General features: G+C 40.5%; 1 protein-coding gene across 1 annotated transcript in view; it reads right to left on the minus strand.

Moving 5' to 3' along the window:
* Positions 1-973: 973 nt before the first annotated feature.
* LOC148010843 (melanoma-associated antigen G1-like protein) overlaps positions 974-27,425 on the minus strand; it is a 55,178-nt gene continuing 28,726 nt past the window's right edge. Inside the window, exons 5-6 of the mRNA XM_087672045.1 lie at positions 1,440-1,554; positions 974-1,359 (exon numbers count right to left, since the gene is read on the minus strand). Coding sequence (XP_087528171.1) covers positions 1,312-1,359; positions 1,440-1,554 — 163 coding nt within the window. The 3' untranslated portion in view covers positions 974-1,311. The remainder of the gene's footprint in view (positions 1,360-1,439; positions 1,555-27,425) is intronic.

A 27,425-nucleotide genomic window follows, 5' to 3' on the forward strand; every position in this document is an offset into this window, starting at 1 on the left:
TAAAGTTGTCCTATATACCCACCAAAGACAATTTGGCAAATCTCATCACAAAGTCTCTTCCTCAACCAAAGTTTCCAATTTGTTGACAAGCCTTGAACTTATTCCATTTATTCCATGATCTATCATACTTTGAACTACCGTATGTTGCTATATCCACTTGGATGAACTTATGCAACCATGACCCTTATTTTTTTTCCCCTACCGCTTTCATTATTCATAGATCAACTTGCCCTTCTAATGGAGACATTTATAGGCCATCTCACAAGCTACACATTGATATCCTTCGATCCATGATCCAAGATTCCTAAATATCTAAATTATCATTAAGTGTAGTTAGTATGTGGTGTCCTAAGCACTACGTGACAATAGGATTAAGGATTTCACTTAGGGTTTTCTATAATGGTTAAACCACCGGAGTTTCATTTTAATTATAAAAATATACCTTTTGCCTCTTTAAAACATAGATGTGACATTATTTGTTTTTATCACCTTGAGTGTTGCATTCTCTCATTAATACATCATCTCTCATTTTGCGATTGAGTTATTGTGCATCAATTAATTTGTTTATTATCTTTCACTCTATCTTTCACTCTATCAATTACTTCACACCTAGACCAACAAAGGTAATTTTTTCGTGTTTAAGAAATGAGAAAAATCCAAATGTTAAGCTAGCCTTAGATTCGAATGATTGTTGCATTTTAACCTTATTTGTAATGAGTGGCATATTATATTTACCAAAAGGAGTAAAAAAAGATTACATCAAGATAACGCATCCCTAGACCTATGGTCTCAATGCATTTAAACTCGAACTATCCTCTCATTAGAATACTCACGCCACTTTTCACTTAGTGACTCGTCTTATCTTTTGCAATATCGCATTTCTTCCATAGTTTGCTGCCTTACGGCCGTCATCCTCAGGACTACAAGCCGTTGGGTTGAATCAGACATTGACGTACCAAAAAGCAAGCAGATGTATATATTTTCCCCTTTTAAGCCTTTTGGGTTTTGATTAAGCGCCCATCACAAGTATTTCAAAAAAAAAGTCAGTTTTGCTAGCTGTCGCACAAGGTTGGCATCGATATTTATGGACAGCATGACCACCACCCTTATGGACGGTCCTACATATTTCTGCTAGCTAGTTACCTGCGAAGACCTGACAGACAATCTGTCCATGCTCTTGTTTCAACACAATCCTCCCAAAGGGTGGCTGGCCTAAACATTCTCATGATTTTAAAACTATCTTACAAAGAATACTCTTAAGTATGCTGGAAGAGTAAGAACGTTGGACAGCCAGGGTACATGTCAACATCTCTAGACTCCTGAAGGAGTCATCAAGCTAACCCCATCTTTTTGGACCATCTGCAGCAAAGATTGAACTATTTGTGGGTAGCATAAACTTAATTAGCACAAGAACAAACTATTGATTCTTTACATTTTACCTTGGCAATGAATTCAGTAAGCTTTGATTTAACTGCTTCATCTAAAGCCTTTTCAGCAAGCTCATAAACAAATGAATCACCATCTGCACTCGACACTTTCTCCCTTGATATGTATCTGCATAAATCACAGTTTAAAAACTGTTATGAATAACAAAATCTCGATCGAAGCCTTTGGAATGGCCACTCGTGCATAAGCTGAGCAAGTTAATAGAAATGTTCATGTGAGTTTGGAAAGTCGAGTGCCAAAGAAAATCATATCACCAGTTACTTGGTTCAAACAGACAACAAGTGAGCCATTGTCGCCAAAATACACAGAAAAGAGAAACACTAGCATCAGAAGGCTTTTGGATAAACAAATGAAAAGCAATGGGGCCTTATTAGTCCACATTTAAATGGATCTACCACCTTCCTCAAAAACCACCACCATTTAGAAAGGATCTACCACCTTTCTTCTCAAAAATCATCTTGCTGTATTTTGTTACATGGATTGGATCCACAAGCTTATATAATGATTTCCTAAACATGGCAAAAACATAGCAAATAATCTCTGCTTAGTCACGTCCTCAAAGAAATCCCACTCTCTCATGTCACCACCAATAACTTCAAGCTATTTCACATATCAAATTATTGATCTTGGATTGTGGAATGATGAATTATTGATGTAACTGATCCTTCATAAACATAAACATAAAAAGGAACCTTGGAAGGTATTCCATACAATAGAGATCATGAAGACACAGACTAGTGTGATACTGATTTACGGTTCTTGGTAATCTGGCATCAAGTAAATTAGATGTGACAAGTCTAGGGGGACATCAGAGTGTGAGCTCCTGAAGGGATGATCTCCACACCCAAAAGAGACTGGGACTCTCTGAAAACCACCCGAGTCTGGGTCACAATTGGCCCTAAAAGTGCTTAGTCCCCACCTCTGCACTATATCTCCCAAGGGTAAGCTACCATCTCAAGGAAGAGACAAAGCTCCAGGTAAGCCACCTATCATAACCACCTATTTTAAGACCTACCCATAATCATTTCAAGGCCCAACACTCTACATTTAGTCAGCCTCACTGCACTCTACATTTAGTCAGCCTTGGTGCACTCACTTGCCAAAAAATGTCATCAATAAATAAGGGGACCTCACCAGCTTTTATATGCCCTTCCAAAATGTAGGAGGAGAAATCAAGACATTGTGCCTAGCCTCATCTAGAGAGTGCTAGTGATTCAAGCACGTAGAACATGGCAAGTCCTGAATTACTTTGATCCTTTAAGCACTCTTAACTCACCTCTCAAGAAAATTTAAGAATGATCCCGTCTTACTACCACTTCGTCTCTCTCTCTTTATAAGCATCTATAGAAACCCCCCTAACTTACAAGCACCTATGTATGGTGAAACCAGCCTTCCTTCTTAGAAAGGATGGTAATTTCCTAATTAAGAACTTAATTACTGCAATTAGCAAATAAACATAAATTGAAATGCATGATTTACCTTAATAATCTTGGACAATAGACATCCGATTCGCCTCAAAATTGGCACCCCTTTCAGTATTTCTTTAACTTCAATAGCTAATGGATTAAGTACAAGTTGAGATTCCACAATCTCCTTTGCTGATCCAAAAAGCCCCTTGCTATACATACAATTAGCAAGCAATTTGGGCCAATTGCCCATTGATTTTCACCCAAGAATTGCACAAATGGAACCACCAACTAGCCAAATATTGCCCCAATTCACAATGGATGGCTTGACATCTGAAATCCCTGTCAATTCCACAAATTTCAAGTGCTGATTTCAATATGTGATGCCTTCTCTCATTGGCACGGGTCCCAAGGTGGCTGCTAAACCCTTACAAAATTTAGGGTTTACAATAGAGATCTCTTTGCTGTCCACCAAATTTGGCTGAGATCTACTCAAAATGCCTGAGAAATGTTAAGATCTCGTGAGAATGGGTTATACAAGGTGAGAGAAAGCCAAGATGAGAGAGAAATCTGATTGTCTTTGCGAGAAAACCCTAAATTCTACCTGTTGCTTGCTCCAAACTGCATTTAATGCTGTCACCTACTACTGCCAAACACCTCCAAAATGGTATCACCTGATCAACAATGTTGTTGACAGCCCCTCGAATCTAACTCCTTGATGTCCTCTGCTAGTTGAAGGCCCCAAATGGCTGTCTTCTGTAGCAAATTGTTGTTCTCTGATCAAAAAATGGACCAGCAACTCTTTCTCTCTCTCTCTCTCTCTCTCTCTCTCTCTCTCTCTTCCCCAAGCTGTAAAGTTGACTGAGTAGCTGAGACCTAGCCCCCAAAAACGTTTTCTCAATTTGCATGGACATTTTTGCCAAGTGGCAGCCTTCTAAACCCATCTTTTTGCATTACCCAACCATTTAGTTATTTAGCCTTCTAAACCTTTGTTGACCCTTAGACTGGTATTAATTAATTAATTAATGCTAGTCCTTGGTGTTAACACTGACACTTATTGACCAAATAACTATCCTAGGGTCAAAATTGACACCAACTAACCCCCAAAGTCCAGCTAGCATAACTTATCACAACTTTTGCCTTTGATGCATCCTCAAGGTCCTTGGCATGTTACCATGAAATAACTGCCATGTGCATCACATGTGCTAAACAACCTTGCACATTTGATTAATAACTTAATGAGATGTTATCATCAAGATTAAAGCATCTCAAAATTTCACGTCTCCTTGACAGACCTCCCCATGAAATCCATGCAATCATCCTTGATTGCATTGCATTATACCAAAGGAAAAGCATACTACATTGGATTTTTCATAGAACATCACAACTCAACATTGCGCACTATAATCCAACCATGCTACATGCCCCAAACCTTGCTGAAAATTTCCAACTAGCATAAACAATCCACAACTGTTGCTAAAAATCAATTAGATATATCCACAACTAATGTTTCTCAACTGTTCTAACTTCAAAACCACAATAAAGCATATTTTCAACATAAACCATTGTTGAAACTATCAATGGCATTTACTAACATATTATTTTCCATGAAACCAGCTGTAAGCCATGGAAAACTAAGCATTATCTGATCATAAATTGATCATTTGCTAATCTGAGAACTGATCATAAATTATTGTAAATGTGACCCAGACTGATCACAAACTCATTTGCACAAACTGACCAGCAATCAATGTACTAACTAATGCAAAGTTGATTCCAAAAGTGACCATACCATAAACAATTCTCAAATCTCAAAATTGAGGCAAAATGCATGCCAAACTGATCAAAAGCTTATGCAAAAGTATAGTTCCAATGCCTGGGTGAAACTCATACTCATCTGCATACACTTCACAGTGACTAGTACACTAAGTAGTGACCTCATGGTGAACATACTGTTAGCACAATACCTTGGATGCATACGGAATACATCTGAGATCCACTACATACGAGAGTTATCCATAATTGGAGGAGTAGAAGTGCTACCTCCCCCTTGAGCATCAAGTAATACTCTAGACCCCTACCTTGTTGAACCTAACGGAGCCCGAACTAAAGTCCGCTCTAACTAAAAGGCATCTAGGTAAAGATGCAACAACTGTGGATGGTCTGCCAAGTCATCCTCTTCCATCCATTTGGCATCCATTGGTGAATAATTCTGAAATTTCGCCTAGCATCTCCTAGAAACTTTAGCTTTGACCTTTCTTTCCTTCTGTGCCAAAATTTGCTCCGGTACCAAAATCTCATCCAGCTCCTCAACCTTAGGCTGAATTTCAACAGACATATCCTCTAGCGCATCACCATGAAAAGGCCTCAACAAGCACATGAAAGGCATTGTATATCTGCCATTGTATATCCTCTAGCAAATGAAAGACATTGTACATCAGTGATCTTCTCCAACACTTGAAAGGGCCCATAGTATCTCATCATATTTAACTTCAGGTACAGTCTTTCTCTCACTTTCATCTTTTTCAACCTTAATTTTTCAAAATGCAGCAATACATAATCACCCTCTGCAAACTACAAAGCATGTATGTGGCGATCAATTGCCCTCTTTTGCTTTTCTTGCAACCTCTAAAGTACATACTTTATATTTGCATAGGCTGCATCTAAGTTTTACACATAATGATCAACCTGAAAGATCTTATCCTTAGTTTGCAAAATAGGTTGTACTTTCTTGCCACCCTTAACCATCTCAAATGGAGCTTTGTCAATGGAACTATGCACTATGTTGTTGTAAGCAAACTCAACCAAGGGCAAATACTACTCCCACTCTATCTTGTGATCTGAAACATGGCACCTCAAAAGATCTAACACTATGGAATTTGCTTCCTCAAACTAATCATTTGTCTGCGAATGAAAGGATGATGAGAATTCCAGAGTGATACCCATATTCTCAAACCACCCCTTCCAGAATAAATTGGTCATCCGTGCATCTCGATCACTCATTATCAACTCTAGCGTACCATGATACTTAAAGATGTGCTGCAAAAACAATCGTGCCATAAGATCAACCTTTATTTTCTTCATTATCGGAATGAAATGGACTTGTTTGCTAAACCTACAAATGATAGTCCATATTTCATCAGTCCTTGTAGTTGTCCTAGAAAGCTCAAAAATAAAATCCATTGCAATGCTCTACTAAGGCATACCTGCAATAGGCAAGGATTGCAACAAACCCAGTATCTTTTATCTATTATCCTTTACCTTCTGACATACATACATGTCCTAACAAATTGTTCTATATCATGCCTTAAAGCTGACCAATAAAAAAAATACTCCACTACCTTGACCGTGGCATCAATATCTCTGTGTCCTGTATCGAAGAAGCATGACTTTCAGTGATAACTCTAGGTCTTAACTACTTTGTGACACAGTCATCCATGCATCATTAGAAATCCATCTCTTAGCATAAAGTGCTCATGCATCTAGCCATTGCAAAGTTGATCATAAACATTAGCAAAGTCTGAATCAACAACATATTGCTCTTTCATGGCATCCACCTCAGTGTGATAAACTATGCTAACGGCTGAAATTTGTGCCTTGCATGACAATGCATCAGCCACAACATTCTTTTTTCCATCGATATGTACAATCTGAAAATGAAACATAGAGAGAAAATTTGTCTGTCTCATATGCTTCTCTGACAACTTTATAAGTATCAAAAAGTACCTCAAAGTCAAATGTTCCTATCCACAATTAAATTGGCTAGGCCATTGGCAACCTGAAGTGGTCCCAAACCTCTGTTGACCCTTAAACTGGTATTAATTAATTAATTAATGATAGTCTCTAGTGTCACCACTGACGCTTATTGATCAAATAACCATCCTAGTGTCAAAATTAACACCAATTGATCCCCAAAATCCAACTAGCATAACTTATCACAACTTTTGCATTTGACACTCGCTACATCCTCGAGATCCTTGGCATGTTACCATGAAATAATTGCCATGTGCATCACATGTGCTAAACAATCTTATACATTTGATTAATAACTTAATGAAATATTATCAACAAGATTAAAGCATCTCAAAATTTCACATCCTCATGACATATAGTGCATCTTATATGGCCCTCAACTCTAATCCCCATCTCCTAATGTAGATAGCTATCCTAATATCAAGTAGATGTGCAAAATAGGAGACTGGAGTGTGTTTAATGGTGCTCTCTTCATGTAAACCATGCAATGTTCACCTTTACTACATCAGAAAGAGGTTCACCATGGCGTAAGCATCCAAGGATTGGCTCAAAGGAGAATATGCTACTTTGGCTAGGTTGAAGCAACAATGCCACCAGGGAAATTTCCAAGAGTCTCGCACATGGAGATGGCTATTTGTTACATTGGTCACGCTAGGTATGCCATCAGTACCACATGAAATCACTAGAGCAAGGATTGCTACATTCCCCATGATGATAGAGACTCTCTTCCAAGCCATCATCTTTATCCACAAAGTGTGTGCCATAATCCAAAACAACTACCCAAGAGAAAATTTGAGGCTTCTCAACAGCTAGCTCAAACAAGATGTGAGACCTTATGGTATGCACAAGTTAAGTAGTGGCTCACAGGTTCTGGGATTGACATGGACCACCTCCCCCCCTTGCAATACAACCCTGACTCCCTCTCCATACACTTCTCTTACCCAGAGAGCAACCTAGTCACGCAACTGGATTTTTTTACTATTGCATACATGGATCTCTCCTCAACAGCCCTTGCATACAAAGATGTCCTATATATTGGAGCTCAGCTGGAGGGGTGAGCAACAGTTCGAGGAGTGAGAGTGATGAAGAGAAAGAGGAAGAGAGTACGAATAGATTTGAGTGTACCAACAATGTATAGATACACAAAGAATAAAATGTATTTATACTTAGGGCACATAAGGGTGCATTCACATATACAACTAAATAATGTGTGTATACTATACACGGAGGTGAAAAAAGAGACTTCATCCCAACAACCTCCCACTTAAAGGTCCAAAGCAAGCCTCTAATCAACTCCCACTAGTCGTATGCAATGCTCATGCTGAGCTTTGCTTAGACTTTTAGTGAGAACATCTGCAAGGTTATCCTGTGTTTTGATTTTGGTCAATGTGATTAGACCATCTTCCAGAATCTTTATGATAAAGCGATATCACACATCTATATGCTTTGTGCGTGAATGATACATGGCATTCTTAGCCAAATACACAGCACTCTGGCTATCACATCCCAATACTGCAGTACCCATAGACATACCGAGATCCTCTGCAAGTCTACTCAACCATATAGCTTTTTTAGAAGCTTCAGTATAGCTGATATGTATTCAGCTTCAATAGTACTCAGTGCTACGATGATCTGCAACCTGGAACACCAAGAAATGGCCCTAGCAGAAACTGTAAAGACCTACCCGCTAGTGGACCTACAAGTGTCCAAGCCACCTGCCATGTCTGCATCACAATGACCCTGCAAACCAAGTGCACCTTGCCCATAGCAAATACAACTTCTTTGTGTACCCTTTAGGTATCGAAGAATACACTTGACAGCTTCCCAATGTGTTTTGCCAGGATTTGACATAAACCTGCTAACAACTCTCATTGCATGACCAATGTCTGGACGAGTAGCAACCATAGCATACATAAGACAGCCACAAGCTGATGCATAAGGGACTCTCTTCATAGCATTGGCTTTCACGTCATCTTTTGGGTTGTTGGCTTTACTAAGCTTAAGATAAGGAGATAAGGGTACCTCAAAAGGCTTAGCTTCAACCATGTTAAATCTGTCCAGTACCTTTTCAATGTACTTTTCTTGAGATAAAATAGCAATTTCTGCATTCTATCTCTGTGAATCCTCATGCCCAAAATATGCTCTGCATTCCCCAAATCTTTCATGGAGAAGGCTGATTTCAACTGATTTTTGAAAGCGTCCAAGCTAGTCTTTTTCTTCCCAGCTAGCAACATATCATCCGCATACAAAACAAGTATGATGGGGTTGCCATCTGTATCCTTTTTCATGTACAAACAATGATCTGCATGGCTACATGTAAACCCATGAGATAGCATAAAAGTGTCGAACTTTTTGTACCACAACCGTGGTGCTTGCTTCAGCCCATACAGGCTGCGTTTTAGTTTACACACCATCTCCTCTTTTCCAAGAACTACAAAGCCCTCGGGCTGTTTCATGTAGATTTCCTCATCAATGTCACCAACAGTGAGAGCAAAAAGCACACGTAGAGTGGTCATCTTCACAACAGGTGAGAAGACCTCTTGGAAGTCAATCCCTTCCTTCTGTGCATACCCCTTAGTAACCAGTCTTGCCTTGTACTTGGGTTTCCCATCAATTGTCTTTACTTTGTAAACCCATTTGTTTGAAAGAGGCTTCCTTCCTTTGGGCAACGACATAAAATCCCAAGTATCATTAGCATACAGAGATTTAATCTCTTTCTACATAGCTAGCTCCCACTTATTGCTGAATTGGCATGACTTGGCCTCTTTATATGTAAAAGGCTCACCCTCATCTGTAAGCATCACATAATGCGAGGGGTCAAAGCTATATAGTTGCCTTCTTACGCGTGTAGACCTACATACCCAACTATCTACATTTTCAAGAATTGGGTCTACATCTGGAGGTATGTCATTTTCAGCATTTATTGGCTGCTGTAAGCCATTTTCAATATGTTGGTCATGTTGTACAACACCTTCATTTTCATTACCAACACCTGCATTTTCATAATCAACAAGTCTATCTTGATGTCCATGACCTCCTTGTGCTTCTATTTGCTGTCCATCATCATCTGGCTCAAAAATAACCAACCGATCATCAATTTCAACCTGTGGTACAGCACCATGAGACTCATCATCTGAAGTAATAGGTGGCTGCAAATTCTAAAATTCGACCTTTTTCATATCTTCATTAGAGGCTAAAGTAGCTTTCAGTAATTCTGCCTCATTAAACACAACATTACGGCTGTGAATAAGTTTCTTGGACTAAGGCCACTACACTCTGTAGCCAAATTCACCCTCATCACCATAGACCATGAAAATGCCTTTGGTGGATTTTGGATCAAGTTTGTTCCTCAACTCATCTCAAGCATGCACAAAAGCATCATAGCCAAATATGCGTAAATGGTCATATGAGGACGATTTGCCAAAACAAATCTCCTCAAGGATGCCATTGTTTAAGGAATTGTTTGGAGAACGGTTGCAAATGTGAACCACGGTTTTGAGTGCCTCTCCTCAAAATTCATGAGGGAGATTAGCAGTGGACAACATACACCACACTCTTTCACATAAAGTCCTATTATATCTTTCAGCCACCCCATTTGAAGAAGGGTTGTAAGGAGTTGTAAGCTCCCTCTTAATTCCATGCAAGTCACAAAAGGACTTGAATTCAATAGAGGTGAACTCGCCCCCATTATCAGCTCTCAAGCATTTCAGCTTTCTACCTGTCTGAGTGGTCATAAATGCATGAAAAGTTTTAAAAACAATAAACACTCCACTTTTATTTTTCAAGAGGTAAACCCAAATCTTTTTGGAATAATCATCAATAAAGGAGATAAAATATACAGCACCACCCAACAATTTCACGGGCATACTACATACATCAGAATGCACTAAGTCCAAGACATTGGACTTACGAGAGACACCAGAGTAAAATGAATTTTTTATTTGCTTTTCAAACTGACACTCATTACAAAAGTCAAGTTTAGAGCCTTTTCCATCAACCCTCTTCAAAGAGGTAAGGACGTCAAGTCCTTTCTGGCTCATATGGCCTGATCTCTTATGCCATAACTCCAAATGACAGCCAATTTCAACAACTGCAAGAAACTTGCCATTCAAAGCTTTACAATGTAAACAATACAAAGTGTCCTTCTTAGTTCCTTTTGCAATCAGCATGGAACCCTTTTTCACTTTCCACAAACCACCACCAAACAATGTAGTGTAACCAACCATGCAAGTTAAGCTAACCAACAGATAGTAAACTCTTTTTGATGCCAAGCACATATCTGGCATCTTTCAACACAAGCTCTTGCTTATTATCTAAAGACAAGTGTACAATGCCAATCCCACCAATGCTGCAAGCATGGTTATTTCTAGGATGCACCTTTCCATAACTGCCTGCATTGAACATAGCAAAACACTCCAAGCAAGAAGTTACATGGAAAGAGACACCACAGTCTACAATCCAAGTATGAGTGACACCATCATCAACTGGCAAAAGTGCATCAATCACATCAGCCTTGGTAATTTGCATATCCTGCAAGTGACATACAAGGGCATCATAATCAACTGCACATAATAAATCAGCCTCTGTATCCGAAAGCTCCTCTATGACTACACTAGAGACCACATTGATCTTTTCCTTGCCTTTGTCTACCTCAGATACATCTGTCTTATCCTCTTTCTTCTTTTTGTCTCTTGCATTCTTCTTTCTCTCTTGTTTCTTCTTGTAATACCTATAATCATGCTTCTTGTGGCCCTTCCAACCACAGTGATAGCAAATAATGTCGCTCTTTTCCTTTCCTTTGCTCTTGCTTCTATTTCTCTGTCCAACATTTGCATTTTTCTTTTCAGCCCTGCCTCTTACATTATAAGCTGAGTTGTTGCCTTCTCCACTAAACATACGTCTAATTTCTTCATTCAAGATTGAACCCCTCACCCCATCATATGAGAGATTGGAGTTATTGCTGAGAGAAACCACCAAGGTCTCCCAAGAATCGAGCAGTGTCATGATCAAAAAGATCGCCCTTAACTTATCATCAAAATCCAAATTTGCATCCTTGAGCTGATTTAAAATGCCAATGAATGCACTCAAGTGCTCAATTGCTGCAGGCTATGACTTATCCAGTCGCATATTCACCAACTTGCGTATTAAATGCACCTGATTAACAGTTGTGGTGATCTCATAGGTAGTTTTCAGCTTCTCCCATATTGCATAACCTATATCTAAACCCTTAATGTCTGTCAAAATGCCATCAATGGCACCCATCTTAATGTAAGCCACAACCTTTTTGTTAACTCTGGCCCAATCTACATCAGACATTTGTGTGGGTTTATCTTCTTGCAAAGCATTCTCACAATCCTTTAAGAACAATATGCCCTGCATACGGTTTTTCCAAAGATCAAAGCCATGACCATCAAACCATTTGATTTCCATCAAACTCTTGATGTCTTAACTAGAAGAAGTTGCAGCCATTTTATCACGAACACAAGAGTAAATGCCTTGGACTGCAAAAGCACAAGCTGAACCAGCAAATACATTGTTGCTTTTCCTCAAACAATGATAAATCTTGGCTGTTTGTACATGAATCAGCGACCACACGGGAAAAAACTGCAGAAATTAACCAAATTCTGCACAAAGCACCAAAATTTCAGGTCCAATAGTGCATAAATGTCAGCCAATCTGACCTAGCTGAGCAAAATTTCACCAATGCATGAAAAGCTCTACTTTTTCCGGGGTCTGATGTCAAGAAATTTTACTCAAAAGAGCAAAATTCCGACAAATTTGGCAAAATCCCCAATTTGATTGAGGTCAACATGCACAATGTCTGCAATTTCTGACCTGAATGTCATTGCTAGGCATAGACAGGATTAAATCTGGGAAAAGCCCCAAATTTTTGGGCTCAAATTCGCACAGAATTGACGATTGTGCTTTCACGCACAAACTCCCGTTAGCTGAAGGGAATGAGAGACATTTAGAAATTTCAATCTTTTAAAAAAATGATTTCTATCCCAAAAAAAAAAAAAAACAAAACAGAAAAGGGGTCCGTTGACCCGCCATCCGAGTCCGTGACCTGTCAAGCGTCACGTCACCTGCCCGCCCCGTGCTGGTCGCGCTGGCGCCAAGTCACCGGCGTGTCACGTCTGGTGCATGCATGCCTTGCAGGTAGCGACTACTGTTCATGGACGCACGTGCGTTGTCGCAAATCCAACACACCTGCCATCCATTGCCTGTTGCCTGCTACAACCTAGTCACGCCACACGCCTGAGGTCCATCAAGCCTATTGTTGTACATCTGCCTGTGACCCATCGTGAGCTCAGCCGACTTGTTCGCGAGCTAACTATCGCATGTCAGTGAGTGGTCTCGAGAAGCGTGCACAATCTGTGCTCTAATACCAGTTGTTGGAGCTTAGTTGGAGGGGTGAGCAACAGTTCGAGGAGTGAGAGTGACAGAGAGAGAGAGAGAGAGAGAGAGAGAGAAACAGAGAGAATACGATTAGATTTGAGTACACCAACAATGTATTGGTACACAGAATAAAATGTATTTATACTTGGGGCACATAAGGGTGCATTCACATGTACAACTGAATAATGTGCGGTGTACTATATTGTGAGACCTAGATATTTGGACATATTCATGCCACATGAGATGCAAGTTGTCATTGGCAAGCTTATGGTCTCATCCCATCAGCTTGAGATCAAGACAAAAAAAGCACGGACTATGTCCAAGTGTGGAGTGGAGATAGAAAGCAAGAAGCACTATGTATGCAAATGTAGAGCCTACAATACGATTTATGGCAAATACCCCGTATTTTTCAAGGATGACTTTTTTCTTAAATCTATCATGGAGTCACCAGATTAGCGCCAATTAGGCCAATTCTTGATCAAGATCTAAAGTTTCCATACATCACTATTACAAAATGGCATGACACATAGGGGAGATAGGCAATTACAGCTTATTGACTTCTTCCAAACAGTGATTACGCGCACAATATCCACACAAAGGGGGCTGACAATCCAGAGAGCTAAGGAGATCATAGCAACATGCCAACCACAAAGACTAGGGTTCCAAACACTAAGGTTACACCAAAGAGAAGAGGGCATCAACGCCATGATCAGTCCTTGGTAGAGATGGGAGATCAAATTAGATACTGCCCCCATACCATCTCTTCAAGGATGTGATTAAGCTGGATCTTGGTACGCTAAATGATCCACGGCCAATTAAATTAGGGTCCATGCTCAGTGTGGAAGAAAGGGAGGATGTAGGACATACTCCACCTCTCGATCCCCACTCAATGGAGTGAGCAAATCCATAGATTTCCCCACTCTCTCTCTCTATTGTACTCACATTATCCTTGATTGTATACCTTTGTAGTTTCTCTTGGCCCTGTATATCACCATCATATATCACATTTTCCCATCATAGATGGCATCTCAATATGTCACACTTTGATACTCACTGGTGATCATCATCATGCATGATTATGTCTAATAGGCCGATTTTAGCCTCATTAGACATTAATCTCTCTCTCTCTCTCTCTCTCTCTCTCTCTCTCTCTCTCTCTCTCTCTCTCTCTCTCTCATATTTGTAATACAAACAAAAGGTCTCCTCATTTGTAGTAGAAAAGAGGCAAGAACCATTGGAAATATTGCATCTTGAAATAACAACAAGAGGGGGTCCACCCACCAACATTCTCTAAACAAAGACTTTGCATTTGAAGGGAATTAAACCAACCCACCCATCATCATGGATTTCCACCCAAACTCAACCTTTGTGGAGGCCCCAAAGGAATTTTCCCTTCTACATCAACCATTCCTAATGCTTAATAAGTAGATGATATATCTGATTGGCATATGCATGCTCTAAGAGCAACCATCCTTTAATTCTCCAATCTTGCCAAGGGCAATTGCACGAGAAAGGCTGTCAAACATGCAAAGATGCCAAAATGGTTTTCCATAAACTCTCTCTCTCTCTCTCTCTCTCTCTCTCTCTCTCTCAAGGTGCTGAAATTAAAGAATAATCAGATGTACAAGAGGCCATCTGGCCAATATGTGGAACTAATATTCACCTCTAGGAAAAACAAAACCCAAAAAAAGTCAATAGTATGGAATGGGAAAAGAGAGAACGTGTTCTAAATCCTCCAAGGGAAAAGGCTTGTGTGCTGAATAAGATTTTGCTACCATTGGAGAAGACCTTTCAATCTAACAACATGACTTTGAACACCAGAGTTGAATTAAAAAACAAAGGTATTTTGGGTGACCCATTCCAACAAACCCAAAATCTGAAAAAATGGAACATAATCTTCGTATGTGGCTACCAAGAGTAGGAAATTTTGCCTCACCGAACACCCAATCAAAGGGACACGTAAGAGATCACACCACTTTTCGCAAAATCTCAAACATTAGAGACCACATCTTCCCAACCAATGGACAGGAGATAAACCTATGCTAGGAAGACTTCACATTAGGTAGTGCAAAGGAAGCAAGCACTGCTAGGAATGTCTTCTAGAGGGGGCCAAGGCAAGGAGCAAGCCACCAACCAACCTTCTCGAAAGAAAGACCTTACATTTGAATGGAGTTTTATTAATCCGTCCTTCCATTTCCACCATGACCTGCTTTTGTAAAGGCCCCAAATAGAATTAGCTTTAGCTACCAGATCCCCAACAAGTAGGTGATAAATCATATTAATAGAAGCAACCTCCAAACACAATGGGCCTACAAGTCTGCAATCCTGCCAAGGATGATTTGTGCTAAGGCTAGGAAAAGGCTGTCGATCCTGCAAATGCAAGTAAGGCATGTCCCTCAAACCACAATATCCGTGAGGGATCCAAAAATACTATCAAACAATGCAAAATGACATCAGGACACATCGTGCCAATAGAGTTGCATAGCAATAGAAACCAATCCCAATCATGCCATCTAATTAAACCAAGGGCGATCATCTTGTTTTCCTTGCCAAGAGACCAACCAAGAAACAACCAATAATTCAGGCTGCAAAGAGTTGGCATGTGATCGATCCTTCGTTGGATGCCAAACCACCTTCTAAAGCAAAATCTTCTATGAACACACTGAATGAGTTAATCAAAGAGAATATGGTACAGTAATTGGCTGATCAATATTAATCACATGCCACCAAGAGCCTTAGATTTTAGTGACCCCATGCACAACACCGTGATCCTCAAGAAAATAGTAGGCAATAGAGACCCAAGGCTGATGACCAATACACATGGCTTGAAAAGACGACCAATGGAGGGTAACCATGTGAGTCTCCATATCCAAAACAGCCCTGCCACCCATGTTTTTAGGAGTGTAGACATGGCTCTAGAAAACCAAGAAATACCAACATGCAAGGAATCCTTTTTTCAAAGCATAAAGCGGATAGCCCAAGTAATCTTCCACAAACTAATCTTGGAGCAAGGCAAGAGAGGCATTTAATAAGTGAGCATGGGGAGCATGATTGTATTCATCATTTTGAGGAGCGTATGAAAAGGCCATGCCTAAGATTTCCAATAAAGGATTTTGGATTCCACCTATCACAATCCATCGCAACAATTGTTGAGGCATCATATTGACACCCAAAGGATAACCCAAATGTTTGCAATATTCCCTTTTAAAATCAATTTCCCCTACCACTTGGAAGTGTTAATAGGCAGCCTCAAAGCTTGACCAATCAAGTCCTAGATGTCAAATGCCATAAAGATGTAATCAACTTTCAATATCATAAAGATATCATCAGCAATGCCTACCCAACAATATGTTGATTCAACAGAAAGGGATAAGCCAACCAACTACCATTATCAACCAAATGTGACAACATTGTGAAAACAAGATGGGGTAGCAAGGGCAAAAAACAAGGGACTCAAAGGGCAACCCTATCTAGCTGATCATGATGTTGAGAAAACCTTCACCCGCAATTTGCATTTTTTCGTTTCTATGTTTTGCGTTTAGGCTTTGCAGCCCCAAAAAAGGGCACCATTCTACATGCCCATTTATAAGCCACTCTCTCATTCATTCCTTACGGCTAATTCATTCAATCCGTCACCTCTTCTCTCCAGCCTCTCCACTACCCTCATACCCCTTCAGGAGGACATTGCGGTTCATGGTTCGTGGCTGTCATCATCATCTTCCTTGTGCAATGGCACCCTTGTTCCCTTGTATCACATTCACTCCATGATTCAGAACTTCATCATTCCATTCATCAGAGTTTCTTCTCTCATCTCTTCTCTTCTCCATGTTTGCCGAGTTCACTCTATGTTCCTCCCCTCAAACCCTACTGTCTCGCTGATACATCATCTTTTGACATGGTATCAAAGCTAGATCTGCTCAAACAGCGGCAAAGATCCTCCGCTCCAGTGACGGCAAAGACCGGTGATGGGTTCGGCATCCACTTCTCTTCTTTTTTCGCTGCATCAAAATCTCGTTTTTGCAAGTTTCAGGTATTTTCAGCTTGCTACCTACACCCCTTTCGCAGAGGACATCACAGTCTCAGTTGTCCCTTGCTCTCATCTACAGTCTGGCACCTACTTCCAGACTTCCACCCGCAATTTGCAACTGTTTATAGCAAAGCGACTGTTGCTGATCACTCTCCATTCAGAAAACAATCTCGTTTTTGCAGATTTTAGGTATTTCAGCTTGCTGCCCACACCCCAAACGTGGAGGACATTGTAGTCAAAGCTGGCCATTGCTATCTACAACAGTCTGGCGGCTGTTTCCAGCCTATCACACACTGTTCAGAGCTGATTTTAGCATGTTGACTGCTATTGCTGGTTTTTCTTACGTTTTTAGTCTTTCTCTCTTTTACAGCTTGCGTTTTTAATCTTTCTCTCTCCTCACCTACGTTTTCAGTCTTTCTCTCTCTTCACCTGCGTTTTTCTACTGGTTGCAACCTCTTATTGCCGGTAGCATCCTCCTTCTAGTGGCAGCTCACTTCCAACCCTTCCACTGTCCTCCTACCCCTTGTGGTGGACATTGTGGTTCGTGCTTCACACTGCCCTCACACGCCTTGAGGCGAACATTGCGGTTCATGATTCATGGCTGACCTCTTTAACCTCTTCCTTCTTTAGCGAGGCACACTGGTACCCATGGCTTCTTTACCAATAGATGACTAGACTACTGGGTGCTCCTACTGTGGCATCATATCAGACACACCACCGATGCTTGTCGACTTTGACCTTTGCTCCCTACCCCCCAGAGTATATGCATCTTCCACCAAGGACTCCTTGTGCCACCTATCCTTTCTGGGCCACAAAGATCGTTCTACATCGGCTATCAGAGTACTATGCTCAAGGCAATAAGATACATCCAATGTACACTAAGTCCTTTCGAGCACATGGAGGATCGATTGGCGCTATGACCTCCTGGAGATCGTCGCAATGCCAGCGGCACTCTTCTCCCACTTTTTTTCAAGTATAGTAGCTTCCACAACCTACAGATCTGCAGCCCACTCCATCGAGAGACAATGATTGTTTGATACCGTCTCCTCATCAGTCCTCTCCTTCGAGAGACAGTGACTGCTCAACTCCTTCCTCTTCTTCGGCTATAGTGGCTTCCACAACCTACAGATCTGCAATCCGCTCCATCGAGAGACAATGATTGTTTGATATCGTCTCCTCATCAATCCTCTCCTTCGAGAAACAATGGCTGCTTGACTCCTTCCTCTTCTTCGGCTACCCAGCCCGCTCCACTAAGAGACAGCGACTGTTGCCCACCTCTTGCTCATTCTGAGCCCCACCCTTCCCCACCCTCAACTACTCAAGCTTGAGAGGCTATCTCTAGGAGCTCTTCGACACCCCACATACCTTCTTCGACACGACCGGTGGCACTTCCTTCATCATCAGACATTTCAGAGTCCATGATCCATGAGTTTTTAGATTCCCTATCTACTTCAGAGGGGGATTCAAAGGGGGATGTTATTTCTTTGCCATTGCCAGCCCCTCAAAGGGGACATCTACTTCTTCTTCAACTTCAGCAAGGACCCCTCCACCTCCCACCTCAGAGGGAGAACCTACTCCACATGAAGTTCTTCACCCATCCTCTACTTTCTTGGAGTGGTTGTCTTCGATCAGTCATCTCTTCTACTAATACCCAGGATCTTCAGATACAATCTACATCGGAACCTAGGAGATTCAATTGCAACTTGGTGATGAGACCTTCATATTCCTTCTAGCATGGATGCACGGAGCTAGTGGCTTCTCTCCCAAGGTTGAGTTTCGAGTTCTCCAGTTCACTCTGTCTACTGTTCTTTACTGCAGGTTCCCTTTCTGGTGACAATCTTGGATCTTATGGATCCTCTATATCTTCTTCCTCCTCTTCTCTTCTTGCCTTGGTCACTTGGTCAACATGGAGCCACCTTCCGAGATCGAGTACGGGCATATCCTTATGATTCTCGATAACACACAAAGTTTGACATTCCTCCTATGCATTGCATGTTTTCATCATCTTTGTACTAGGGCACTTAGGCAAGTGGACAATTTCCCCACGAGGAACACTGTCCAAGTGGCAGCTACTAGCATTCTTCAGCATGTAGCATCGAATCTCCACCTCACTCTTCTCTTATTCCCCTTTTTGGGCCTGAGAGGGGTTGTTGAGAAACCCTTCACCCGCAGTTTGAATTTTTGCATTTTGCGTTTAGGATTTGCAACCCCAAAAAGGAGCACCATTCTAGACTGACTATGTCTATTTATAGGCCACTCTCTCATTCATTCCTTACGGCTAATTCATTTAATCCGTCACCTCTTCTCTCCAACCTCTCCACTACCCTCATACCCCTTCAGGAGAACATTGCGGTTTGTGGTTCGTGGCTATCATCATCATGTTCCTTGTGCAATGGCACCCTTGTTCCCTTGTATCACATTCACTCCATGATTCAGAACTTCATCATTCCATTCATCAGAGTTTCTTCTCTCATCTCTTCTCTTCTCCATGTTTGCCGAGTTCACTCCATGTTCCTCCCCGCAAACCCTACTATCTCGCCGGTACGTCATCTTTTGACACATGCTAGAACAAAGGGCTCAATAACCCTACCATTTAACATTGATAATGTATATCAAGTGAGACATACAAGGCTCAAAGACCATAGTCTATATGAGCGCAACCAAAAAGAACCATTCAAAATCATTAAAGGCCTTCTTCGAGTCTAACTACATACGAACAATCTCCTATCTTAAGTGTTGCATATAAGCAATACCCATCTATACATTCAAAATATTATGTGAGATGTTCCTGTCCTTGATAAAGCCATATAGATTCAAATGCACAATGGTAGGGAGATGCTCATGAAGGCCATTAACCAACACCTTGGAAAAGATCTTATATATGTTGCCTATCAACAAGATCCATCTCCAATGTTTGAGCATCGAAGGGCAAGGAACCTTGGGGACCAACTTTATAACGCCCTCCTTCCATTGTGGGTATACATGATGAAGCATGTTTGTGTTGCCAAACAACTTTGGGGTTATATATCTCTTTTCCAAAAGTGAATCTATATATGCTGATCAAAAATTACAACTTGTACATACGCATGTTTGTGGACCCATGCATATCAAATCCATCAAAGGATACTTGTATTTTGTTACCTTCATTGATGACATTGACCTGCCATTGTTGGGCATATGCTTTGAGACACAAATCAAAAGTGTTTGTATGCTTTAAAACCTTCTTGGCCTTGGCTGAAAATGGCAAGTGGATGCAAATTGATTACACTTTGTACAGACCAAAAGGGGGATTACATGTCACAAAAGTTAAACTCTTTTTTGGCTGAAAGGGACACTAAAGATCAATATACTACACCTTTCACACCACAATGAAACGGTATAGTTGAAAGAAAAAATCCGACTTTGATGGAGGTGACACATTATATGCTTTCACAAAATAAGCCCCCCCTAAAGTTTTAGCTAGATGCCATTGTGTGCAGTGTATGAGTTGAATCACAACCCCACTAAAGCATTGACTAAATATACGCCTAATGAGGCTTGGAATGGCCGGATACCAATGGTGTCACATGTTCGTGTCTTTGGTCGTTCAGCGTATGCCTTGGTGCCACAACCATGAAGATGTAAGTTGCAAGACAGGGCTATCAAATGCATTTTCATTGATACCAATGAAAAAGGTAACTGGTACCGCTCGTATCAACCGTCCAATAACAAGATTTTTGTTAGTAGAGATGTGATATTCACTAAACATGCTGGTCAGCCCTTCATGGACTACAAAAATCAGCCCAATGTGGGGACTATGGATATGTTTGACAGTTTGTTGCCATTATTTCAACAAAGTGCACATAATATTTTGGTCAATTTTAACAACCTATTGAAGGTTTACAATACCAAAATCAACAGCAAACACATGTCAAACAACCTTATTTTCAACCCATTGGTCAAGGCATTGGTGATGATGAAGTGGCCCATGAGAGAGCTACTATTCACAAGGCTAAAACAGTCCCTAAATGGCTGTTTGATACATTATGGGACAGCAAACAATCCATTCCACTTCCCAGTAGAACTAGAGCAGTCACTGGCCATGCACAGGATAAATTGGTTGTGCAAGCACTTGTAGCTACTGCATGCAACGGGGAACCTATTTCTTTACAAGATACCTTAGACGATGAGCATTGGATGGCAGCTACGCACTCAAAATTGGATTCTATTCATAAAAATGGCATACGGGAGTTATACAGCAAGCATGCTATAGGCACAAAGTGGGTTAACAAATTAAAACGCAAATCTAATGATAGCATTGATCACTACAAGCCACATCTTCTTGCCAAAGGGTATACCTAACAAGATGGGATTGACTATGATGAGATGTTTACACCCACTTCACATATGACCACCATTCGCAATGTTATCAATTTGGCTGCCATTTTGATTGGCATGTGCATCAATTGGTTATAAAGACTGCTTTTATGAATGATGATCTTCATGGGGAGGTTTATGTGACATAACCTCCTAGCTTTGTTCAAAAAAGCTTAGAGAGCAAAGTGTGTTGGTTGCATAAGGCCCTCTATGGTTTGATACAGGCACCTAGGGCATGGTATGAAAAGGCACATGCATATTTGATTGCTCTTGGTTTCAATAATTCACACATTGAAAGCACACTTTATGTTTGCAAAGATGCAGATAATCTCTTGATTCTCATTCTTTATGTGAATGATATGTTGTCCATTAAACCTCATGAGACACAAATTGCAGCCTTCAAGGCTGAATTGCAACATGTGTTTGATGTCACTAATGTTGGCCATTTACACTATTATCTTGGCATACAGTTTACTGTGGTTGAGGGAGGTATTGTTTTACGATAGTCTAAGTACGTTGGCAACTACTTGAGTGTTTTCAGATGCAAGACTGCAAGTCTATCTCTACTCCATTTCCAGGTCATAGATTTACGCTTGAAGATGCAAGAGATCCATTTGATGCTGCTCTCTATCAGCAAGCTATTGGCTGTCTATTGTCTTTGTGTAATACATGGCTGGATATTCAATTTGGGATCTCTCAATTGGCAAGCTTTATGCATAGCCCTGGTACTACACACTAGCAAGCAATCAAACATATCTTTTGCTATCTTAAAGGCACTCAAACATTGGGCCTCTTCTATCTTAGAGTTACTTCTCTTTGCTTACATTCATTCACAAATAGTGACCGGCCAGATATTTCGACACGCGGATGTTTACTAGAGGTAATTGTTCATGCTTGGTGATTCATGTATCTCTTTGTTGAGCAAGAAGCACTCCACAGTGGCCACATCTAGCTAAAAAGCTGAATATAGGGCAACGTTTACACCTACTTAGGAATATGTATGGCTCAAATGCATTTTGATCGATCTTAGTATGGAACAACAGTCACCCACTCCTATCTATATTGACAATCGAAGTGCCATGGCGATTGCAATGAATCTAATATTTCATGCTCACACTAACCACATTGAGGTGCATTATCATAATGTCAAAGAGAGGCTCCGTGCAAGGAAAATTGACTTAATTTATTTCATACGCAAGACAACTTGACAAATATGTTTACAAAATCTCTCCAAAGAGAAGTTTGAGGCCTTCCACAAGGCTTTGGGCTTACTACAATTTGGGGATTGATCTATCAATTCCCTCTTTTCATTCACTTGAGGGAGGTTTGTTACACTTATCATGTTCCTCCATAGTTCTTGTGTGAACACCCACTTATCCATGGACACTTTTACCTTCTAGCTGGAGAAGGGTTTTTTCCCTGTGTGAACACCTGCTATCAGTGGGTGTAGAACTTTAATACCTTAGGGATTGTACTTCTTGAATCATTCTCACATATAGAAAAGGACCAATCAGGAAAACCCTAATCCAAGTCGATCCTAAGTGGGAACGGCCGGAATACTTCCGCTACGTGGCAGACGCGGAAAAACCTAGATCGCAAACCCCGTAACATTCCGTGGGAGTGCCGGGCGGAGCTTTCTAGACATCCTTTCCGATGGAGTGCTAAAACGTGTCCTGGATGATACTAGTGGAAGGGGGGGGTCTGGCCCATCTTCCAGTCCCTAGTGTGTTATCTCTCTCTCTCTCTCTCTCTCTCTCTCTCTCTCTCTCTCTCTCTCTCTCTCTCTCTCTCTCTCTCTCTCTCTACATCTTTCTTTTCTCTCATTTGTTCTCTCTCTGCGCCAGCATAATATTTACCATATATATTTTAAGTATTAAGAAAGTCGAGCGTGTATCTTGGATATTATAACAGTACCCTTGCATCAAGTGCCAATGTTTTTATAAATATATAGTATGGATATTTGCATGGCATATACTTTCTTCCTCATTCAACTCGAATGTGGAAGTCCATACAAGTACATGATAAGAATCTTCATGCCACCATCTAAATCAACACATAAAACACCGAACGAGTAGGGGCAATCTGATCGGAATGGGACTGCCGTGAACCAAGAAGATCCATAAATTTTTGCCTACACAAATGCATGATAGTCTAAGGATCTATAACCATCTAATTATCAACATTTTGCAACCGCACCATATCCTCCTATGGAATGAATGCATGCAGGCCACAAAAAATTTTATGAGACTGGCATGAGTTATCCTACAAACTTTCTATCATAGCCTTAAACTTGGCCTATCGATAAGAGTGCAACTAAAAGTGCTTAATAAGATCAGTCAAGCGGTCAAGCGTGAAGACAAGGGTGCCAAAAATGCACCATCAAGAGACTCGAGCAATAGGAAGCGAACCAATGCCAACATCTCCTCAGCAACATGCAGTTGTTGTCTATAAAGAGAGGCATGATAGATTCCATGTTACATGGCAACCCATTGCACATTTCCAATTAATTGATCAAAGGCTACACTCCCTAGACATGGAAAATCAAGTAAATTTGATCAAGTAATTGTACCATGTAACCAATGAAAACCTCATGGCCCAAAAGGGTAGAATCAAAGCGCAAGGAAAGCTTGCCCAAAAATGGCACAAAGGCACTCATGGGTTGTTTGAGCATGAGACATAGATCCGATCCAAAAGGATCCATGTCACTCTGTGTTGTACCAAATGGAAAGAATATCCAAAATCCGACAGACATAGTCAAGACCAAAGATCCTATTTAAGGACTGTCGATGCAAAGTCATCCTAGTCATGGCCTTCTAGCGCATTTATTATAGAGTGTGGAAAAGTAGACTACAACACGTCTACACACGTTGAAATCACCCATCAAGAAGCCTGCTCTACCAAGGGAGAGACTAGCTCTAAGTCATTCCCATAAAGCACAGCAATGCAAGATATCATTAGGCGCATAGACTCCCACTAGCCATAAAAGCTCGCCTTCAAGCATAATTTCAATCACCAAGAATTGGCCAACAAACACATCATTTTTTACTAGAATAAATTGAAATATTTCACAAGCGACCATGAGGACACCAAAGTGCCACATCATAGTGCCCCCAACATAAAACCACTTGTATCCGTGACATTGAACAATCTTGCCCGCTTCTTTGTGACTCTCATGCTCCACAACGCATAACACATCCCATGCATTTTTATGCAAAGGCACCACATATCATGCTATTTTCTACAAAAGCAAACACCATGAACATTCCAAGTGGCAATCTTCATTCACAAACCAAACAAACTCGGGGCTGATCTTGCCTCATTTTAACCTTAGACAAGCACCCCATCATCTAGAAAACCTATTAACACTAAAAAGGCATTCTACCCATGAACCTCAAACTTGGAGGTAGAGGGTTTATCCTCATTCTTAGAAACCATTTGAGTCTAGACCTCAAGAGGTACATGTCAGAATAATTTATGCATGACCAATTAGGTCTTTTGAGAGTAGTATCCTAGAACATGCATATTCAATTTCCATGTACTACCCAAATGCTTGGAGGCACCAAAACAGTACCAATGGCAGTCATTGCATCTTTTAATAAAGGCTAGAAAACCGTTAGACATCCTTCAATCTCAACCCAAACAGGACATTCCTGTTGAAACAAACACTGAAAATCAGCCATCAACCACCAAGGCACGACATGAACCAATTGTTGATCAAGAATCTAACACAGCTTCCCCAAAAGATCATCACAATCCTTAGCCAATTTGAGCATGACTTCGTAAAAACCTCTTGAACCCACAAAAATGTCACACAATCCCCCTATACAACACATTGCAACCAATTGTGGATCTAAGAGAGCACAAGAATCTTGGCCGTGTTGGAAATGGAGGAAGAGAGAGAGTGTGTGAACACAAGACAGTAAGCAAGAGTAGGCAACAGTACCACACTCTCAAGATGCAAGTGCTAGAATGATAGAATGAAAGTACAATAGGTCTTAAGTCGGATAGACCTATCCCTTACTCAACCAAAGTTAATTTAACTCAATAGTTTAGTGTCAGTACTTTTAAAGTCTTAGACACACTATACTTTGACAATTTAGTAAGTGTCCACACCACACAAATTACATTGGGCACTGCCCATAATTGACCAATTCTAACACTCCTCTCCTACAGTGCCAATGTGATGATGTACAAGGAGTGAATCAACCACCAAAAGGTAGTAAGTTCAAGGATCTTCAAAATTCCTCAAACTTTTCACATGATAGTGCCTTGGTGAAAATATCTAGAACATTCTCCTATGTGGGGATGTAGATCATGCTAATCTCCCCTACATGCGATCTCTCTCTAACATAATGAGAATGTATCTAAATGCATTTCGTAAGAGCATGAAACACTAGATTCTATGCTACTGCAATAGCACTCTGATTGTTAGAAAGAATAGGAGTGGGTCACTCCAAATGAACATGGATATCAGCAAATACATGACGCAACCAAACACATTCAACTATCGTTGAAAAATCTATCCTGTACTCAGCTTCACAAGATGAGATAGTCATAAAAGACTGCTTCTTGCTTAGTCAAGAAATGCATAACTCTCCTAGATGAAAAAAATGTCAACTAGGAGACTACCTTGTATCGTGATCACCAACCCAATAAGAATAACTGTAAGCATGCATTTGCAAGTCTCCCCCCTTGGAAAATAGCAAACCATATAACTATGTTTCTTGCAAATAGCCAAAAATGTGCTTAACAACTTGCTAATGTAGTGTCCTTGGACTATGCATGTATCTACTCACCTGTGATACTGCATATTGTATGTCAGGATGGGTGTTGCACAAATAGATGAGACAACCAACAACTTGGCTATAAATAGCAACATCTAATAGATCACTACCATCATGCATTGAAAGCTCCATCCCTATTTCCATAGGTGTGTTTCACAGGTTTACAATCTTGCATGTTGAACCTTGCTTCTATTATTATGTGCTATACGCGTTTGGGATGATACATTATTTGAGTCAAGAGTGATTGCCTACACAAGCATATATCGAGAACTAGTCTATGCTTTCTTTATTTGTACAAGTGCACAACATTTTTAATAATGTGCTCTACATCTATTTTCTGGCCTTCAACATTTTTAGCAATAGTTGCTCTTTAGTTTTTATACAACATTCTAATGATTGATGCTGTATATAGGTAAGTTGAAGTGAATGCAATCAATTTACTGTTAATATGTCTTTGCATTACTATATGGTCTATTGTCTTCAGATTAGGATTTCCAACTTGATTCCAAGACGCCGTGAAAAAAAGTACAATGTCTCTTTCGTAAAATGCCGAAAAGAACACAACACTTTCTAAAGGGGAGAGTGAGCAATGGAAGTGCGAGACAGATACGCGAGCAACAATGTTGAGAGTTGAGATTAAGAGAGAGTGAATGTAGTACTCAGTGCCACAATGTTCTACAACCTTGAACACCAAGAGATAGCCCCACCAACCAAAGTAAAGACACCAACTGGTAGATTTTCTAGTGTCAAGATCTCCTGCCAAGTCCAAATGACAAAATCCCTACAACTCTAGTGTACCCTTTCCATAGCATATACACTTCTCTTGTGTATCTTTTAAGTATCTAAAGATACATTTCACTGCTTTCCAATGTGGCTTGTCAAGGTTAGACATGAATCTACTACCAACTCCCATTGCATGAGCAATGTCAAGGTGGATTGCAACCATAGCATACATCAAAGATCCAGAAGCTAATACATAAGATATGCCCTTCATAGCACTAGCAGCTGTAGCATCCTTTGGGCAATTAGCTTTGCTAAGCTTTGTATGTGGCGGTAAAGGCACACCAAGAGGCTTAGCATCAACCATATTAAATCTGTCAAGTACTTTGCTACTAGTCTTGTCTTGTAAGAGAAACAACAAGTGCTACTCTCTATCTCTTTTAATCTACATGCCCAAAATGTGTTCAATTGCCCCCAAATCTTTCATTGAGAAGGCTGAACTCAGTTGTCTTTTAAGAGCATTCAAAGTACTCT

This window comes from Lygodium microphyllum, chromosome 29, assembly GCF_053477565.2.
Source record: "Lygodium microphyllum isolate KBCC chromosome 29, Lygodium_microphyllum_v1.1.10, whole genome shotgun sequence".
Classification (NCBI taxonomy): domain Eukaryota; kingdom Viridiplantae; phylum Streptophyta; class Polypodiopsida; order Schizaeales; family Lygodiaceae; genus Lygodium; species Lygodium microphyllum.